The 21,392-nt window shown below is 34.1% G+C and overlaps 3 protein-coding genes across 4 annotated transcripts in view; all 3 read right to left on the minus strand.

Moving 5' to 3' along the window:
- LOC136346957 (C-type mannose receptor 2-like) overlaps positions 1 to 21,392 on the minus strand; it is a 107,407-nt gene that overhangs the window by 54,076 nt on the left and 31,939 nt on the right. The window lies entirely within an intron of this gene.
- Positions 6,445 to 7,876, minus strand: LOC136346952 (histone-lysine N-methyltransferase SETMAR-like). Its single transcript, XM_066296531.1, has one exon. It carries the CDS (start codon positions 7,874 to 7,876, stop codon positions 6,719 to 6,721), a length of 1,158 nt encoding a protein of 385 aa, XP_066152628.1. The 3' UTR covers positions 6,445 to 6,718.
- On the minus strand, positions 13,632 to 14,217 carry LOC136346883 (paired box protein Pax-2a-like). The gene is made up of 2 exons (XM_066296399.1): positions 13,716 to 14,217; positions 13,632 to 13,642 (listed from the first exon to the last, which is right to left on the minus strand). Exons 1-2 carry the CDS (start codon positions 14,215 to 14,217, stop codon positions 13,632 to 13,634), a joined length of 513 nt encoding a protein of 170 aa, XP_066152496.1.

The following is a 21,392-nucleotide window of genomic DNA, read 5'->3' on the forward strand; positions in this document are numbered from 1 at the left end:
TAAAAAAAGCCTTTAAAAAAGCTTTTTCTTTCTAGGGTGAAATTGACTATTGTAACTTTATTCATTCTACTTCAACTTGGTAAAACAAATGATTTCTTCTTTAACTGAGACCGACTGATCCGTTTTCAGGCAATTTGCAAAAAAAACAATTTATGGAAAAATTTACAATAATAAAGTGACTATTGACATAAAACAGACTGCATCGATTCACTTTTAATACCTAAGTAGTCAATGTGTTACTTTATACTTTAAGCATCAAATGCGCACTTATTGGTCATCCTGATTCATTCAATATTACCAGTTGTTTGGAATGATAATTAATTGGTCAATATCTCTGGCAATATCAGAATTAGCAGTCTACTGTCTATGCACAGTGGCGGCAATATATGTAATCAAAAATGCCTACTTATTTTATAGAAATTTGAATATTCAGGGTGTTTCAGGATAGCATTTCATAAATTTAAAGGATGATTCTATGAGTGATTTTGAGAAAAAAAAACTTTATATGAACATAGGTCCGCTTTCGCGTTTTGTCTGAAATACAAGGTGTCAAAATCTGCTATATTTTTTTGTTTTTTTTTTAATATGTCCGGACCTGCAGTAAATATTTTTATCAAACTTGGTGGGCGTAATTTAAACGTAGAAACACATCTTTTAAAAGAAAAACGAATTTTTCAATGCAAGCAGGGGCACCCCCAAGGTCATAACCCTGATTATTTTTTGTGAAAAATATGTTACGCCTCTGCTTTAAAAAAAATAAAAATTGTTTTCTTAATTCTAGTTGTTTTTATTAAAAAGATGGTCTCTTAAATTTTTTTCGTGACATGAAGCATTTTGAAACAACAAACGAATTTGTTAACATTGTATGTTACAATAACGACCAAATTGTATATTTTTATTTATACAAGGTGTTTCCTAAGTACGAACCATAACTTCGAGAGCGTATTCTACAGTTAAAATAAAGGTAATTTTGTTATATAAACTATATCCCAAAAATGCTTCGTTGCGGAAATACAGGATCTGAAAATTTCGTTAAAAAATTACAATTTTTTAAATATTTCCGAAACTACTTGAGACGTTTTAATGAAATTTCGCAGGGTTTGAAAGTTAGCAACGGTGCGTATTTTACGCTAAAAACAGTGGTCGTTGTGTAACCAGTGGCGTGCGGGCAGGATAACTGCTGGATATTAAAAAAAATTGGTACGCCACTGTTATTTTCCAATATTTTGTTCCTTTTTAATTATGTGTTCGATTTGGAAGAAAAAAGTTCTCTTGACTTTTCTTCGTAGGACGCACCGTTTTCGAGTAAATAAATAAAAAACATTGTAGCTAATTTTTTTCATTCTTTTTTATTATTCTTAAGAGAAGAAATACTTGAATAAAGATCAATATTTTTGTTGTGTACTTGCCTGTTTTATTCAAATTTCATTAAAATGTCTCAAGTAGTTTCGGAAATATTTAAAAGATTGTAATTTTTTAAAGAAATTTTCACACCCTGTATTTCCGCAACTAAGCATTTTTGGGATATAGTTTATATAACAAAATTACCTTTATTTTAGCTGTAGAACATGCTCCTGAAGGTTATGTACCGTACTTAGGAAACACCCTGTATATATATTTATTTATATTGTATATTTATATATTATTATATATAATAATACTTAATTTGTAGCAATTTATAACCACCATTTAGACAAAAGAAAAAAAAATAAGTTACTGAAAATGTCCTCCACCTGCAAGGATACATGCCTCAGCCCTTTTTCTCATATTATCGCGCACTCTGAAAAATTCTCGGAGTGTTTCTAATAATGTTACAAGCAGCTATTATGCGATTTCTTAGATCGTCTACACTGTCAACTGGAGTGTTGTAAACCAGAGTTTTAAAATGATTCCTTAGGAAAAAATCTAAACTGTTTAAATCAGGAGACCGAGGAGGCCATGGTTGTGGTCCACCACGACTTATCCCCACCGGTTGTGAAATGAACGATTTAAATGTTTTCTTGCTTCAACACTGAAATGAGGTGGTGTATCGACATGTATGAACCACATTCTGTTTCTCGTTAAAAGGGGAACTTCTTCAAGTAAAAAGGGCAAGTTTTCTTCTAGAAATTGATGATAAGTATTGCCGTTTAATCTATTTGATAGAAAAAATAGTCCAGTCGAGTAATTAGCAATTATTCCAACCCAAACATTAACTGAAAATTGGACTCGATGGCGAGATTCTTCAATTTGGTTTTCCTCGGCCCAGTAGCGATTATTGTGAAAATTTCTTATAAAATTTCTTGAAAAGCTAGCTTCGTCCGTAAACATTATATTACTACTGAACAGAAGATTTAGCGCAATCTTTTGTAAAAAACCATTGGCAGAAACCGGTTCTCCAAGCAAAATCCTGAAGAAGTAACGCTTGGACATCCTGAATATGATACGGGTACAATAAAAGATCGTGTAGAATTCTCCAAACCAGAACGTGCGAAATATTCAATTGATTTCCAATTTTTCTAGTGCTTAGTTCAGAATTTTCTTCTACTAAATTTATAACAGATTCTTCGATTTCTGGAGGTCGGACAGTCTGAGGGACACTTTTTAAATAGTTGTTAGGGTTAAAAATACCAGTTTTCCTTAATTTCCTATGGACGTCAGAAAATGCGATGTGAATAAAATGAACGAAAATGAAAATGAAAAAAAAAATTAAGGGACTATTTTTTTAACAAAGAAACTAGAATTAAGAAAACAATTTTTAATTTTTTTTAACGCAGCGGCGTAACATATTTTTCACAAATAATAATCAGAATCATGACCTTGGGGTGCCACTGCTTGCATTTAAAAATTTGTTCTTCTCTTAAAAAATGTGTTTATACACTTAACTTACGCGCTCCAAGTTTTGTGTTAAAAAAAAAACAAAAAAATATAGCAAATCTTGACACCCTGTATTTCAGACAGAAAGCGAAAGCAGACCTAGATTCATATAAACTTTTTTTTCTCAAAATCACTTATAGAATCACCCCTTAAATTTATGAAATGCTATCCTGAAACATCTCGTATTAGGAAAATCTGACAGAATTGCAAGAGTCTATCTTCTTAAAGTATTTGTGGGAATCCCGAAGTTTTCATATCATAAAAAGTTAAGGGATCCCCACGTTTTATAAAAGTAATAAACTAATCTGTGCATTTCAAGTACCGATAGAGAGCAGATACTAAATCAAGAACGCTATTAAATAGCCAGTTTACCATGTTTATTGGTGATCATTTGTGAAAGTTTTTATAAAAATTAGATTTCGAGAACTGATGAAATCTAGAAAATGATACAAAAATCAAAAACTGGACACCACAACTTAAAGAATTCATTATTAATTTGAGGCGCTCGGAAATGTCGTATAAGAGTACTCTAATGAGGTTGACACCCTGTAAAACAATAGGTTTTTGTGCGATTGACGATATTAAGGAAAATTAACCTATACAAAACCCACCACACAAAAAAAATCTCGAAAATCCGATCCTGAGACAGATAAGGAATTTGAGAAATGTTCTCGTCGAAATCTCACGATGGCGACGGTTGATACCCAGAGAAGGATTTTTCAAAAGAATGCGAAATAAAAAAAACTCAATGTTATTCGCTCGAACCATGATACCTTGTCTGAAGAAAGCTAATTTACATAGACGAGCTGGACGTAAAAAACCGATAATATAAAAAAAAAATTACGGTTAGAATACAGTTTGCTAAGGACCATAAGACATGGGCCTCGTCCCAGTGGATATATGTAAGTACGTTCTTTGGTCCGATCAAATAAATATAAATTAAATTGGATCAGATGTGTGATGGATGAAGTGGACCTCCTGTAAACCGGATCTTGATCCGATAAAAAATTTGTGGAACGATGTAAAAAAGGCTTTGAGACATCAAAACACGAAAAATATTCCAGTTATTTGACGCTGTTAAGCAAGTGTGGAAATGGTCGACTTTAGATATGTGTAGTTATTAATACACAAAGTGACAGTTATTTAACATGATGGCGTTAAGAAAAAGGGGGGTCCTATTTAAAAAACACAAGTTTGAATGATTCGTGATTGTCAACTTTATTAGAATTATTTATGACCACCCTGTATGTTATTTCGCGAGTTTTACTGCATACGCGGCTAAAGTTGTGCTTTATTAGCAATTCCTCAAAAAATTGCAGCGATGTAACTTTCCCTTTTGCATAACGTCGCCAAACGAATTGATGACTGCAACTGTCAAATTTCATCTTTAAGTGTGAATATCTCCAGAACGGTTAAGAATAACCGTAAAACGTTTGATATAGAAGGTGTTCAGAATTCATCGTAGAGTCCAAAAACGCAATAAAACATAGGGCGTTCCGTTTGAAATAAGCGAGTCGACATTTATTTCCGGTATAACCGGAAGTGCCGCCATCTTGAAAATATTTTTAACGCGTGTCCCCCAATGATTTAGGTGTATCCCCTCCATTTTCAGTTTTCCAAATTATGGTTTTCTCGTAATCGATCGAGGGACTTCCCGGAAGACCACCCTGTATTCTTAAGGAATTTTAGCAGGCACTAATGACGTCAATACTAAATCGTTGTTTGGAAGTACAGAAATATGAATATGTTGTTGGAATTCTATATTCGATGATAATTTTTTAGGTTCAAATAGTCTTCGTGCGGCATCTAAAGATAAACCGATTTGTTTGGTTTATATTTTTGTCTGCACTTGATTTGGGGAACTCGACAAGAATATACAGGGTGTCCCACAAGTGTTTCATTATATTTCAGTGGGTAATAGTACATTGAAAAATAATATAACTCCCTATATAAACCATATTCCAATAATGCTTCATTAAGAAGATACAGGGTGTTAAACTTTACTTAAAAAATCTAACTTTTATTGATATATTCAAAACCGTTTGAGATATGTAAGTGAAATTTGGCATGTTTTGAGAGTTAATGTAGAGGCATTTATTTATGCAAAAAGGCTATTTTTCGTTTCACCAGTGACGTGCGTACGGACACCTCTCAGCACATTTTTAAAGAAAAATATGGTGCGCCACTGCTTTTTATCAAAATAAAAATTATTTTTAGAAGTTTAATTTCGTTTAGAAGAAAAATGCTCACTTGACTCTTTTTCGTCCGACGTATCGTTTGCCAGTAAAAAATTGAATACCGTCTATATGCACGATATTCTCTAAATGGTTTTAATAATATTAAGTTTGTTTTAAATATTATTTATTTGCTATAACATTATAGAAATTGTTCAAATTGGTGGCCATTTTGTTCAATACATAATTGAGCTCCCCTGTTCATTGATACTCTGATACGTTGAAATATTCCAGGTGTGTTTTAAGTTTAACACCCTGTATCTTCTTAATGAAACATTATTGGAATATGGTTTATATAGGGAGTCATATTATTTTTCAATGTACTATTACCCACTGAAATATAATGAAACACTTGTGGGACACCCTGTATATTCAGTCCAAGGAGTGTTCATATCTCATTAGTTGTTGGATATTCGTTTATGAATTATTAATATTGCGAAAAAAACGTCTTCAGAAGTCCTCCTTTAAAGGGTTCTAGCACCTTTAAGAAACATTTTTTGGGGTATGTTTATAAGAACTTTTTATATTATTTTAACCTCTAGAATCCCCTCCTAAAATATTTCAATGTTATTTCCGAATACCCTGTATAAGACCCATTGCTTCAAGATATAAGCTGTGTGTTTCGGGTCGTTATCATGTTGGAAATAAAAATTCTTTTCCAACCCCAACTTCAATGCACTTGATAACAAATTGTTTAGTAAAATATTCAAGTGACTAGTTTCGTTCATAATTCCGTCTATGAATACTAAATTGCCCACACCGTTTGCTGACGTACAGCCCCATGCCATGACGGAACCACCTCCGTGCCTAACTGTACCTTTTCAATTTTTTAATTGATACTCCGTATTTGATTTCCTCCATACCGTTATGGGTCCACCTGAATTAACCAAATTAAATTTGCTTTCTTCAGTAAATATTACTCGTTCCCAAAAGTCTACATCCAGGTCCACATATTCTTTTGTGAATTTTAATCGCTTTGTTCGATTTTTTTTTATTAATAAATGGTTTTCTCCTAGCAACTCTACCATTAAGGTCGTTTTTTCTTAAAATTCTTCTGCAAGTTTTTGCAGACACTTTTTTTTAAGTAAAATTTGTTAATACGAATGCTGCCAACTTTGGACCACTTATATGCGGATTCTTCTTTATTTCTCTAAGAACTGATTTTTCCTCGTACGGAGTAAGCATTGTAGGACCACCCTTGCGTTGTTCATTTAGAAGATTTCCAGTTGTTTTAATGTTCTTTATGACGTATTTCACCGTCGATTTACTACTGCTCACCAATTTTGCGATTTTTAGGTAACTTTTACCTTCCTGATACCACTTGAACATCAGTTTCCCATCACTTACTGAAACTTCACTGCTTTTTCGGCCCATTTTTATTAGCAATTAATAAATAACTACAATGCGATGTGTCTGCACGTGTCATGTTTCGTACTACATTGAACAAGTTAAGACAAGTTTCATTCCTGGCTACTTACACTTGAAAAACAATTGCAATTTGCTTACGTGCGAATACCCTTGTGAGCCCGATTTCGTTACTTGTTATTATATTAGGTCGTGTAGTATGAAATGAGTAGAATTGAATTGAAACTTTAGTCATTTCTTTTTCATATGAAATGTTTTTATTGTCAATCGAAATATGCACCACCATTATCAATACACTTCTGCCATTCAACGGGAAGTTCATTGATTCCCCTGCTGTAAAAGCCTGCAGGCCGGGAGTGGATAAACTCGTGGAAGGCAGCTTTGACAGCCTCGTCGGAGTTGAATGTTTTCCCTACCAAGAAGTTATCCAAATTTTGAAAGAAGTGGTAATCAGTGGGTGCTAAGTCGGGTGAATACGGTGGATGACCAAGAGTTTCCAATTCCAACTTCTGTAACTTGGCCAAGGTGACTTGTGCGGTGTGTGGCCGAGCGTTGTCGTGCAACAATAGCGGTGCGCTTCGATTGACTAATCTTGGCTGCTTAACCGTCAGTTGCCTCATCATTTCGGTCAGTTGTCGGCAGTAGACATCAGCCGTAATCGATTCACCAGGTTTCATGAAACTGTGATGGATGACACCTGCGTTGGACCACCAAACGGACACCATAAGCTTCTTTTGATGAAGATTTTTTTTCGCACAATGTTTTGGTGGTTCATCTTGATCCAACCACTGCGATGAACGTCTGGTCCATTTCTCATCACAAGTAACAATCCGATTCAAAAATGGATCGTTATTATACCGGCACAACAAAGAAACACAAGCTTCGAGACGTCGTTCTTTCTGTATGTCTCTCAACTCCTGCGGTATCCACTTGTCCAGCTTTTTCACCTCACCAATTTCAGCCAAATGAGTCAATATTGTTTTTTTGGTTACACTGAATATTAACGAAAATTCGAACGCACTTTGACGTGGATTCGCTTCCACCACGGCTTTCAGATGATCGTTATCCACTTGAGTTTCAGGTCGTCCACGTGGTTCATTTGTTAGGTCAAAATTGCCAGAACGAAATTTCATGAACCAACGAGATACTGTTTGCTGTGAAGCGACTTCAGTACCAAACACATCATTAATATTGCGAGCCGTCTGAGCTGTTGTGGTTCCATGGTGTAACTCATATTTCATTAACACGCGAATTTCACTATTTTGCATGGCTGCACAAAAATTTTTATAAAAATAAAAGTTTTCAATAATTTTTAACACTTTAAACTCTGATCGAAAGAGGAAGAATGTGCCTTTTCCACATAAAAAAGTCAAGTCCAAATATAGATTTAGAGTGAAGTTATTCGCAGTTGAATGTGGCATTTCGAGAATCTACTCATTTCATACTATACGACCTAATAAAATAATATTAGGTACTTGAATAAGTTCTCGCTGTTCCGTCTCAGATACCATTATCAAATTTAGGTGTTTTTAATTTTAGATGATAACAAATCTACAAGGAAGCACTATCAGTAAGGTTGAACTTCAGCGTCTATTAGTTCGCCATAGTGTAAACAACGTTTTTTTCTTAATTCTAAAAATGTCGAGTTTTGTACCAACAAAAGTTTATTTGCGGGGAATTTTATTGCACTACTTTTTGCAAGAAAAAACTGCTGCTAAAGCTCATAGACTTCTTGTGGAGACCTACGGTGACCATGCTCTGACAGAAACAACATGCAGAAAATGGTTTAAACGCTTCGAAAACAATGATTTTGATATTGAAGATAAAGCACGCTCTGGCGCACTGAAACAGTATAAAGACCGAAAATTGGAGCTCTTGCTTGATGAAGATCCATGTCAAACACAAGCTGTTCTTGCAGAATCATTAGGAGTTGATAACATAACAATTTCCAATCGTTTAAAGGCATTAGGAATGATCCTAAAAAAAGGAAATTGGATACCGTACGAATTGAAGCAGCGAGACGTCGAGCGGCGCTTGTTTGCATGTGAAGAACTGCTCAAAAGGCAGAAAAGAAAAGGCTTCTTGCATCGTATCGTAACTGGTGATGAAAAGTGGATACACTACGAAACACCGTTGGATAATTCCGTCCCTGCTTCGACATCAAAGGAAAAACCGAATATCCATAGTTCCAAACTCTTGTTCTGTATTTGGTGGGATCAGCTGGGCGTGGTGTATTATGAGCTGCTCAAACCCAACGAGACTATCAAGAGAGATCGTTACAAGTTACAATTGAAGCGTTTAAGCCGAGCATTAAAGGAAAAACGGCCGCAATACGAGGAGAGACATGATAAGGTGATTTTACAGCATGATAACGCTCGTCCACACGTTGCAAAATCTGTCAAAACATTCTTGGAAACGCTCAAATGGGACATCCTACCACACCCGCCGTATTCACCAGATATTGCTCCGTCCAACTACCACTTATTCAAATTCATGGCATATGAACTAGCTGAACAGCAGTTTAATTCATATGAAGATGTCAAAAAATGGCTTGATTCTTGGATAGCTTCAAAAGACGTTTCGTTTTTCCAAGAAGGAATTCGTATGCTGCCAGAAAGATGGGAAAAAGTGGTGGCTGGTGACGGAAAATACTTTGATTGATGAGTTGCTTTCCAATTTTTCTCAATAAAGTAGTCATTTTCACGAAAAACCAGTGAGAACTTATTCAAGTACCTAATATTTTTGTAATATTGATATATTTATTGGCAATAAAATTTAGATGAGCCGAAAGGGCAGTAATTCTATTACACATTCCTGTTGATAAGTTGTTCTATTAATAATTAATAAACGAATATCCGACAATTAATGAGCTACGAATACTCCAGTGACTGACTGTACATACATACCTAGCAGTGTGACATTCTGTATTTTTTCGAGTTGAATATTTTTTCAATCTAAAAGATTATCAAGTATAATACACACACGATTAGATAACCTATCTAATGTATATAAATTAATATTTCGGTTTAATAAAATCAAATTGCTTTAAGTTATACCTTTTATTATCTCCGAAATCGAACATATGTACAGTGAGGGACAAAAGTATTGGCACACCAGAAGTTCAAATAGAAAATGACCGATTTTGGTACATTAGCAAATAACAAAACCAATGAAAACTAACTTATTTTAATCCCCATGTCTTAAAGTATTAGTTACTCCTACACTTAACATTATATGGTTTTTCTAACAAATAATAATTTGCAAATATACAGGGTGTCCCAGAATGAGAGGGTCAACGAGTAACCACATATTCCTTGGTCAAAAATATATCGATTCATAGTGATATACTTATAGACGAAATTGTCTCCTTCTGGAGATACATGCTCTTGAAGTCTGACTTTTTTTAAGTTTTGCAGATAAGTCGAAAACGGCTAGATGGATTGCTACGAAATTTGGTGTATAATCTTTCTGCTTCTCGGGACACATTCGACGGGACTTATTATGATAAAACCACCAGGGGTAGCGGTCAGTTGCTACTAGGTCGAATGTTAAATACACCAGAACTTTTTTTATTCGTTCATGCAGACGATTGGTTTTATTTTTAATGAAATTCCTGGTCAGTTACGCAACTTTTTTTATCTCTTATTGAATTTTGATTTAGAGCCTCCATTAGACGAAAAAAAACTAATGAAGGAAATGATGCCTCTCTTCAATGGCCTCCTAGATCTCCAGATCTAACTCCCTGTGAGTTTTCCATTTGGGGTACGTTAAAATCTCGTGTATATGCTGTTCCTATTCAAATTGAAGACCACCTAAGAAATAGAATTTTGCAAGCAGCTGATGGAATGCGCAATGATCCAATGATATTGGGAACATTCAAATTAAATTTTCTTCGACGCGTGAATCTCTGTATTCGAGAACGGGGTGGTCACGTTGAGCACTTATTAAATTAATTGTTTATTGAAATACATGCTTTTATTTCCTTCTGAAGGGTATGCATTGACTGACATTATCAACAATTTTAATTTTTTTTCGTCTAATGGAGGCTCCAAATCAAAATTCAATAAGAGATAAAAAAGTTGCGTAACTGACCAGGAATTTCATTAAAAATAAAACCAATCGTCTGCATGAACGAATAAAAAAAGTTCTGGTGTATTTAACATTCGACCTAGTAGCAACTGACCGCTACCCCTGGTGGTTTTACCATAGTAAGTCCCGTCGAATGTGCCCCGACAAGCAGAAAGATTATACACCAAATTTCGAAGCAATCCATCTAGCCGTTTTCGACTTATCTGCAAAACTTAAAAAAAGTGAGACTTCAAGAGCATGTATCTCCAGGAGACAATTTCGTCTATAAGTATATCACTATGAATCGATATATTTTTGACCAAGGAATATGTGGTTACGCGTTGAGCCTCTCATTCTGGGACACCCTGTATATTTACAAATTATTATTTGTTAGAAAAACCATATAATGTTAAGTGTAGGAGTAACTAATACTTTAAGACATGGGGATTAAAATAAGTTAGTTTTCATTGGTTTTGTTATTTGCTAATGTACCAAAATCAGTCATTTTATATTTGAATTTCTAGTGCGCCAATACTTTTGCACTTCACTGTATATAAGATACCCGACTCGTTGCTAGTTATTTTAATATTTGTTTGTTTATTTGTTTAATATGGTTATTTGTTTAAATACATTCTTTGTTTGTTTTTAATTGTATGCCTGTCTGAGGAATTTGTTTACTCTTTTATAATTTTTTTTTTAGTTCCGATTACTGTAATTTTCTTAAAATTTTGATGATCGGCTTCTGTTATGATCTAATAAAAGTCGTTAAAATAATTGTGATTTTTTTAAAGTTTACTTCCAAAATATTGTATTTTCTATTTTTCTATACAATGTACAGTAGTGGCCATAAGTATGGATACTTTTTTAATATCGCTTTTATTTAAAATGAACGATTATAATTTGAAACTGTAAATGTAAAATATATTCTATTTTTAATACTTTATCAACATCCATGGTATATTGGTATTTATTGGAATTTGATTTGGAGTAAATATGAAATTTAAAAAAAACTGCGAACAAAAGTATGGAAACCAATAATGTATTTTCAGTAACTTGTAAAATATATCCTTTGTTTCAAAATTGTGTCAATATTTTGTGGCAAATCCTTTTCCTTTAATTACTGCACGACACCGATGGTTCATAGAATACACCAGTTTTCTGCAAACTTCCACAGGAATTAATTTCCATTCTCTTTCCAAAACCTCGAAAAAATGTGGTAAACTATGAATTTTTTCTCTCCGAATTTGCCTTCCAAGGTGTTCCCAAAGATGTTCGATCGGGTTAAGATCTGGACTGTGCCACGCCCATTCCATTTTCGCGACACAATTTTCTTCAAACCAATTTTTAACCAGTTGTGATGCGTGCTTGGGGTCATTGTCTTGGATTGGAAAACTCCAAGACAAGGGCATTTCCCATTCTGCATAAGGAAGCAATATGGTTCGCTAAGATGTCCTTGTACACGAATCGGTCCATAGTCCCTTCAATTTTAATTAATGGCCCAACCCTAGACACAGAAAAACACCCCCACACCATAACACTTCCACCGCCATGTTTTACAGTAGGCAATTGATATTTAGAATCGAATCTTGCAGTCTTAGGACGTCTTACGTATCGAATATCATCACTACCAAATAACTGAAATTTACTTTCTTCGCTCCACAAGATTTATTCCATTTTTCCTGTGACCGGTTGATACACTTGTGGACAAAAGTTTGGAAACCCCGATAAAGATGTTGGTAAATGTCAATTATTCATTTAATAACTTGAGAATATTGCCAATAAGCATTTTTCAATTCTTTATTGTTTAATCACCAATACGAAAATATGAGACTCGCATCGACAAATTTGTTTATAGCTAAGAAATAATAAACAATTCAAAAAAATGCATTTTTATCGCAGGACAAAAGTTTGGAAACCTTATCTTAGTTCGGAAATATTTGAATATTTTAAGCAGTTAGTTTTATCAGTATAAGATTGAACACCTTAGAAATGGCAAGAACGAACGAAATCCCAATTACCATTAGAGAGCAAATAGTGAAATTAAAAGAATGTGGAAGAAGTTATAGAGAAATATCGAAGATTGTGCAGCTTCCGAAAGGAACAATTTCTAAAGTAATTTCTAAATCTAGAAGATTAGGAACAACTGTGGATCGCCCTAGATGTGGAAGACCAAGATCTACTAATGCTCACGTGGATAGAATTATTAAGAGAATCGCGCAAGCAAACCCACGTAAGACCGCCAATTACATCCATCAAGAACTAATACTGTCCAACATTCATAATTTGTCCATAAAAAATGTCCAACGTCGACTGAGGGAAATGGGACTTTTTGGAAGAAGACCTGTTAAAAAACCACTTATATAAAAAAAAAATAAGAACGACCGTCTATCGTTCGCTAAAGAATATATTACGTGGTCTATTCAAAAGTGGAATTGTGTATTGTGGAGTGATGAAAGTAAATTTAACTTGTTTGGTAATGATGGGAAAGGATATGTAAGACGCCCTGTCGGAAAAAGGTTCGATAAAAAGTACCAGTTGCCAACAGTAAAGCATGGAGGAGGAAACATTATGGTTTGGGGATGTTTTTCTCGCTCTGGGGTTGGCCCATTAGTAAGAATTATGGACAAAATGGACCGCTTCTCTTATGGGAGTATCTTACAGAACCATATGCTTCCTTATGCTGAATGGAACATGCCATTAAGATGGTAGTTCCAACAGGATAATGACCCTAAGCATGCTTCTAAACACATTAAACAATTGTTGGAAGCAAATGAAGTCACCCAATTAAAGTGGCCGAGCAAGTCGCCTGATTTAAATCTCATAGAACATCTATGGGATTACTTAAAACGCAAAATTTGTGATCGTGCCATATCGAATAAGGAAGATTTGTGGAATACATTAAAGTGTGAGTGGGAACGCATTCCAGTTAACGTTTGTGAAAAGTTAGTAGATTCGATGAATTTTAGATGTGCTGCAGTTATTCAGGCAAAAGGATATGCAACAAATTATTAAATTAAAAAAATGGCATTTAAAACAATTCAAAGAGATTTTGTGTAAGGTTTCCCAACTTTTGTCCTGCGATAAAAATGCATTTTTTTGAATTGTTTATTATTTCTTAGCTATAAACAAATTTGTCGATGCGAGTCTCATATTTTCGTATTGGTGATTAAACAATAAAGAATTGAAAAATACTTATTGGCAATATTCTCAAGTTATTAAATGAATAATTGACATTTACCAACATCTTTATCGGGGTTTCCAAACTTTTATCCACAAGTGTATGTTGCCAAGCAAATGCAAGACGCGCTTTTCTATTTCTTTTGGAAATTAGTGGTTTTTTAACAGCAATCCTTCCAAACAAACCTCCAGCTACCAAGAATCTTCGCACCGTGCGACTCGATACCACTCTGTTGTGTTCTTCAGCAAGAAGTCTTGAAATATCCGTTGAAGTCAATAGTGGATTTTTTTTCGACATCCTTCGTATTAATTCTTGAGCGCGTTTTGGAAACTTTTTGGGCCTACCTGGTCTTGAAAATCTCTCTATTGTACCACGTTCATGAAAACGTTTCGATATTTTCGATATTGTTCCTTTGGGTATATTTAAAGGACTAGCAATATCACGCTGCTTGTGCCCCTGCTTAAACAACTGTACAACTCGCTGTTTTAATCCTTCAGATAAATGACGTTTTGGCATTGTCACTTTTATTGAATTCTACTGTTTACTGTGTAAATTCGATAAATTTTGCTTTTATTTGATTCGTTTTATCAAAAAATGCAAATACACTGGCGAGCATAAAATTCGGGTCACTTTAGTATTTTCGAAATTTTTGCCTTCCTAACTTCCAAAAAAATAAAAAAGGATAGCCTTTATCGATTCTGCGGTTCTTTAACCTTGTTAAGGGTAAATGGTAAAAAAAACACGATCCTGTACCCAAATAACCGATGTATTGTACAGGTGTCCATTACCCAAGCACTGTAACATTTTTGAACACAATTTTGTGCTACCGAAAAAAAACTCATAATGACATTAATATCGCGTATTTCCCCCTCTTTTTGCCTTTCTACTGTTAGCGCAACTTGAAGTTAAAGAGAACACCTTTAACCAATTCGCCCAAAGTGAACAACAATTGAATGGAACTGATAAAGAGGATGCATAGATATTGAAGGTATTTTATCAATCTTTTTTTTTTCATGGTAGAACCATGCAGAACCGTAAACATTTTCCCAATGATTCGAAATTTCATGAAACAATGCCGGTATGCCAGCGAAAAATATCACTTCTCTTTCAATACATTTACATTTGAAAATTTCGAAGTGACCCGAATTTTATGCTCGCCAGTATAGTTTCCATTCAATTGTCCGTAGTTTTTTTTTTATTTCGTATTTACTCCAAATCAAATTCCAATAAATACCAATATACCATGGATGTTGATAAAGTGTTAAAAATAGAATCTATTTTATATTTACAATTTCAAATTATAATCGTTCATTTTAAATAAAAGCGATAGTAAAAAAGTTTCCATACTTATGGCCACCACTGTATGTAACGTTCCAATGCTGCATGTCGTTCCTAATTCCGTAGCCGTCACTGTACAGTTAATCTCATGAGTATTCGTACTCTATTGCTTCTCTATTTTAAATTACTGTTATTAATTTACAATGAACTATGTGAAACTGGTACCATCACAAACCTACTTACCAATTAAAGGGCTTTTAAACTCATATGTACTTTCTTGCAAATTCAAATGTTTATATAGCGAAAATGTAATTTTAAGGAAATAAGAATAAAATGAGACTCACAAGAGTATTCGTACTGCAACTGTTCTGTTATGGGTTAAATCAAGATGATAAGAAATTTACCCTGTCTTAATTTGTTTGCGGCATAATACAAACGATTACCAATATACAGTACGCGACAATAAAATAGCACACAGTGAAATTTATGTCAAAAGTCATTTGTAATGCATTTTATTTAATAATTTTTTGTTAACTTATGTAATACATAACAAAGGAGAATGATTGCTTTACAATTTTTATGGAAAAGAGGTATTAATAAATAATACAATCATAATCGTGAAAAGTTAACGCGACAAAATAATAGCACATTCTTCAAAAATAACTAATATTACAATTATTTAATTACAAAACTTAATACATTTTTAAGTTAGTACTTTGTACTACCACCTTTATTTTTTATCATCTCTATAAGACGATCTGGTATTGATTTGAATAATTTTTTAATATATTTTCTAGGAATCTTATTCCATTCATAAATAATACAATTTTTTAAATCTTCTGCATTATTAAATTGTCTGCCATTTTTGTACATAGCTCTTGCAAGTTTACCCCAACAATTTTTGATTATACTCAAATCGGGTGATCTTGCTGGCCATTCCAAAATAGTAATATTATTCGTTTCAAAATACTCTTTAACGCACTTTGCGGTGTGTACAGCTGCGTTGTCTTGTTGGAAAATAAAATTTTCTCCTGATATTTGTGTAGCGTACTTTTTAAGTTGTGTATCAATTAATTTTATGTACTCACGACTATTTAACCGTCCTTTAATAAAATTCAATTCAGTCTTTCCTCTATACCCGATACCAGCCCAAATCATAAGGCTGCCTCCACCCATTTGCCGACGACTTAAATAAACTTCCTCCTTTCTCAAATCATGATAGTAATGATTCCACCCATCTGGTCCATCAAGATTAAATTTTTTTTCATCACTAAATATAACATATTTTAATTTTTTTATAGATTTCAGATGTTTTGTCGCACACTGCAAACGAACCTCTTTGTGCCTTGAAGATAGGGGTGGCTTCTTTTTAAGTTTTTGATGTTGCATGATTGAGGAATGTTGAAGTACACGTTGTACGTTTATGATATTAGTATTTATGCCCACTGAATCAGCTATTTCTCTGGCCGTAGCAAAAGAGTTTGATGCTGCTCTCAAAATAGCACGTTTTTCACGGTCTGTTAAAGATGGTGGTCTGCCCTTACCTTTTTTTTGCCATAATTACTGGGATTTTTAATTAAATTATATATTACTTTGCGGCTTCTACCCACAATTTTGGCAATTCTTAATATGGAATATTTTTCTTTCCATAGGCATAGAATCTTAGCGATTTCACTCTCATTTAACTTTGTACCTCGCCCCATGACTTCGAAAATTGAATGGTATTTGTGTTTATTTATATTGCGTATGAGTTTCATCCTTCATAAAAAAGGATTAAGCATAAATACTTCAAATTACTATTCGCTGAATCACCGCAGAGATAAATCAAACCAAAATGTGCTATTATTTTGTCGCGTTAACTTTTCACGATTTTGATTGTATTATTTATTAATACCTCTTTTCCATAAAAATTGTAAAGCAATCATTCTCCTTTGTTATGTATTACATAAGTTAACAAAAAATTATTAAATAAAATGCATTACAAATGACTTTTGACATAAATTTCACTGTGTGCTATTTTATTGTCGCGTACTGTAGACATATCGATTTGTTAGTCTTTAGGAGATACTAGCAAAAATGGGGAGAAAAAGTAGTGAAGTTTCATTAAGCGATAGGAAGTTAATTCTTAAATGACACACTGAAAGTAAAAGTTATTTAGAAATTGCAAATTTAGTGGGCAGAAGTAAATCTACGGTACAATATGTTATAAAAAACATTAAGTCAAGTGGAGATATTTGCAATAAACAATATAAAGAAGGCCCGAAGAAACTTACTCGTTACGAGGAAGAAGCAGTTATTAAGGAAATAAAGAAGAATCCACAAATTAGTGGACCCAAGTTAGCAGCATTCGTCTTAAAATACTTCAAAAAAGAAGTATCAGCAGAAACATGTAGAAGAATTTTGAGAAGGAACGTCTACAATGGGAGACTTGCCAGAAAGAAGCCATTTATTAATAAAAAGAAACGAATGAAACGTTTAGAATTTGCAAAAAAATATGTCGACAAAGATATTAATTTTTGGGAACAAGTAATTTTCACTGACGAAAGTAAATTCAATTTGTTCAATTCAGATGGACGAACAATGGCGTGGAGAAAATCAAATTCAGAGTACGAATTAAAAAATTTAAAAGGAACCGTAAAGCATGGAGGTGGTTCCGTCATGGTGTGGGGTTGTATGTCCGCAAATGGTGTTGGCGATTTGGTTTTTATTGAAGGAATCATGGACAAAACATATTACCTAAATATTTTACGGAATCACTTGGCATCAAGTGCTACAAAATTAGAGTTACAACATAATTATTATTTCCAGCAAGATAATGATGCACTGAAACCCGTTTGGACCTACGGTATTCAACTCTGGGGTTGTGCCAGCAAGAGCAACATACAAGTGATCCAACGATTTCAGAACAAAGCACTAAGGAACATAGTTGATGCACCTTGGTATTGTCGAAACAGAGACATCCATCGGGACCTTCAAATGGAAACTGTTGATCAAACCATCACCAAAGTTGCCAGTAACCACGAACAAAGGTTACTTAACCATGTGAATGTCGAAGCCATCCAGCTCTTAGACAACACAAATATAGTAAAAAGACTCAAAAGAACCAAACCTTTCGACTTAGTGAAATAATAATAGTGAAAAACAGATTATTGTACAGTATTGTACTACATGCTAAGTTTAGTGTAGTAAACTTATTAGATCTTAAGGTAAACTAGTAAGTAAGGCCTTAGTTTTAATCATCACCTAGTAATTTAAGTTAGTATAAAATTGCTTATTGATCTGTTCAATAGATCAGATTGCAATAGAAAAAAAAAAAAAAAAAAAGATAATGATCCAAAACACACGGCTCATATTGTGAAAGAATGGATCTTATATAATATGCCACATACCTTGGCAACACCACCCCAAAGTCCCGATATCAAACCTATAGAACGTTTATGGTCAGAAATGAAAAGAAGATTAAAAAACTACGAAATTGATAGCAAAAAAACATTAAAAGTAAAACTTTTGGATATTTGGAATAAAATTGAACCAACGTATACGAAAAAATTAGTTAGTAGTATGCCTAATCGGCTTAAAAGTATTATAAAATCCCGGGGAGGTCCAACAAAATATTAAATAATAGAGAATAAACTGATCTTTTAGTATAGTTTTAGTAGGTACGAATACTCTCGTGGGTGTGATTTTGCTACTTATTATACTTAAAATTATGTTTTGTTAATAATACTGTTTATCTTCAATAAAGTTTATAGGAATTGGGCTTTTTACACGCCCATAAAACATTTCTACTAAAAAAAAAATTGTTGAAAATTACTTATAAAAAAGTATTTTTATTTTTAAATCTGGAATCAATAGGGTAGGAATATTCTCATGAGACTCACTGTATGTAGATTTCCAAACCTTATCATTTGAGCACATTTTATTCAACACCATGTTCCATGACATACCCACTACGACCATTTTCGGCATGTTACCTACATGGTGAATATTGCCCCATGCTCAAGAACTGTATGTAGGTATATACAAGCACTCGCACTTATGCATGTGAAAAATGACTCCGAAAGGGATTTGTAACATCTGACCTTTTTATCGTTTACTCACGACAACATTACGTAATGTAAACCAAAATAAACATACACGTATGCTGTTACGCACTGGTAACGACCTTAGGAGCGGAGGCAGGTCTACAAATCAGAATGAAATTTGTGATTGACAGAAAAATAAGCAAACTTAGATGTAATGAATGTGTATTTAGCATTGCACAGCGTGAATCAAGACGTATGCAGGATGTTTTCGTTATAATAAGCTTACTGAGACAAAAACCGGTAACTAGAGAGAATCCATAAATTTTTAGGCTCAGGAAGCCATTGACATTAAACCGTTGGCAATATCTGATATGCAGTTCCTAAATATACCCATTCGGTTTGTTATTGCTTTTAAAATAGGTTGTTACATCTGCTGGTTAAAATTTCACTAGCAAAACAAGTTATGTCCAGTTATATATGTCCATTTTAAAGGCCACTCGTAGTTGAAGTGGACCTCGCGACAGAGGAACTGTGGAACATGAAGGGTGTCAACTTGAAAACTTCTCACCCCCATTATCTCGAAATGGGATAAATTGTTCAAAAAAACGCCGGAACGCATAGATTTTTTTTTTTAATCGAAGAGGAGCAATTTTTATAGAGTTGAAACTAAGTCTTTTGGACTCGAACATATCTTGCAATTCCAAAAAAAATTCAAGAGAATTTCGGATCGTTAGATATAATTTTGGTATCCAATTTCTGAGATCTTGTTCATTTTAAACGAGTAGTTGGCACACTAAAATCTCTAGAGGTATCCCCCCTCCCCCAAAAAAAACACTGTTAAGATTCGGCGCTTTAGGCGGCCACGGTTGCGGTCTTTCACGGCCGATTCATCCATTTTTTTAAATTTTAGTTTAAAAATTTTCGGTCCAGCATCATGTAAGAACCACAATGCTCTTCTAAGTGAAATCAGTACATCTTCAAGTCTTACCGGCAGATTTTTCTGCTGCAACAAAAATTTTCTCCATTGAGTTTTGCATTGAGGAAAAATGGACATAACAAATAATCCCCAGGGAGTCCGGCCCAGACGTTTGCGGGGAAATGTTCTTGACAATGTTATTTTTCGAGTGCATTTGAATTTTCTTTGGGACCATAAATGGTTGTTGTGGTACTTGCGCATAACACTGAGTGAAAAATTTGCTTCATGGGTAAACACGATTTAGTGCCAAGTAAAGGTCTTGAATAAGTTTTTGGATAAAACCACACACAACAGTTAATACACAAAACGAAGTCGCGAGGCAGAAGTGTTTGCTCTTTTTGAATGTAGTATGGATATAACATATTGTCAGTGAGAATTTTTTATATCAGAAAAAAGGAAATATTCGAGGTTGACGCTACTTCTATGGTGATTTTTTCCAGATGTTCCTCAACTTGACTAAGAACCGTTTCCTCAATTTTGGGTGTCCCTACCATTCGATGTACACTCAATCGAACTTATATGGAATCATCCAGTATTTTGCAAAAAAATGATTTTTGGTGGAAATTGTGTGCTAAAAATTTAAAGGTTAGATTGAAAAAATATTTACATTGCAAGAATTCAAAGGAAAAAAAAACAATTCTGTATGTAATAACGAAAATAAACTAAAGGACTCTCATTTCGTAAAGGCGAGATTTATAAGAAATTTAAATTATACATGAAATTATCGACTTTTTGGGTGTTTTAGTAATCTATATTTACACCCCCAACTCCAATGCAAGAACGAATGTGACGGGGCATGCGTATTAAAAGGTTGTTAATTTTTTTTCTTGAGAATGATTTCTCCATTCTTCAAGAATTACTTCTATCAGTTGTTCTGTATTTCCCAGATTGCGCTGACAAGATCTAACTTTTCTTTTAATCATGTCTCATAAATGTTCAACGGGATTCAGGTCTGGAGAATAAGCAGGCCCTGTTAAAACTCTGATACCCCCCGTTTCTAAGGTACTTTTCGTAACTCTACTGGTATGCGATGGGACATTGTGCATAGATAAAAAATTCTCTCCAACAACATCTCTCCAAATTGTTATTATTGGTTGGAGCACCAAATCTACGTACCTCTGTCCAGTTAAGGTGGGTCGAATGAGAATTAAGGAAGTTTTTTCTCCTATCATAATGCCGCCCCAAAACATTACTGTTCTCCCTTTATATTTCGTGACAGATCGGGCAGTTTGAAGCCTGGCTTGCCTTCCATGGCCTCTTCAAACATGAAATCGCCGATCATCAGATCTAAGACCAATCCTGGTTTCGTTTGAAAACAGGACGTTTTGCCATTCGTCCATTGTCCAATTTTGGTGCTGCAAACACCAATTGAATCTATCGCGTTTATGTTGTCCCGTCAATTCGGGGACTTT

The sequence above is a fragment of the Euwallacea fornicatus genome, chromosome 25 (assembly GCF_040115645.1).
Source record: "Euwallacea fornicatus isolate EFF26 chromosome 25, ASM4011564v1, whole genome shotgun sequence".
NCBI classification, from domain to species: domain Eukaryota; kingdom Metazoa; phylum Arthropoda; class Insecta; order Coleoptera; family Curculionidae; genus Euwallacea; species Euwallacea fornicatus.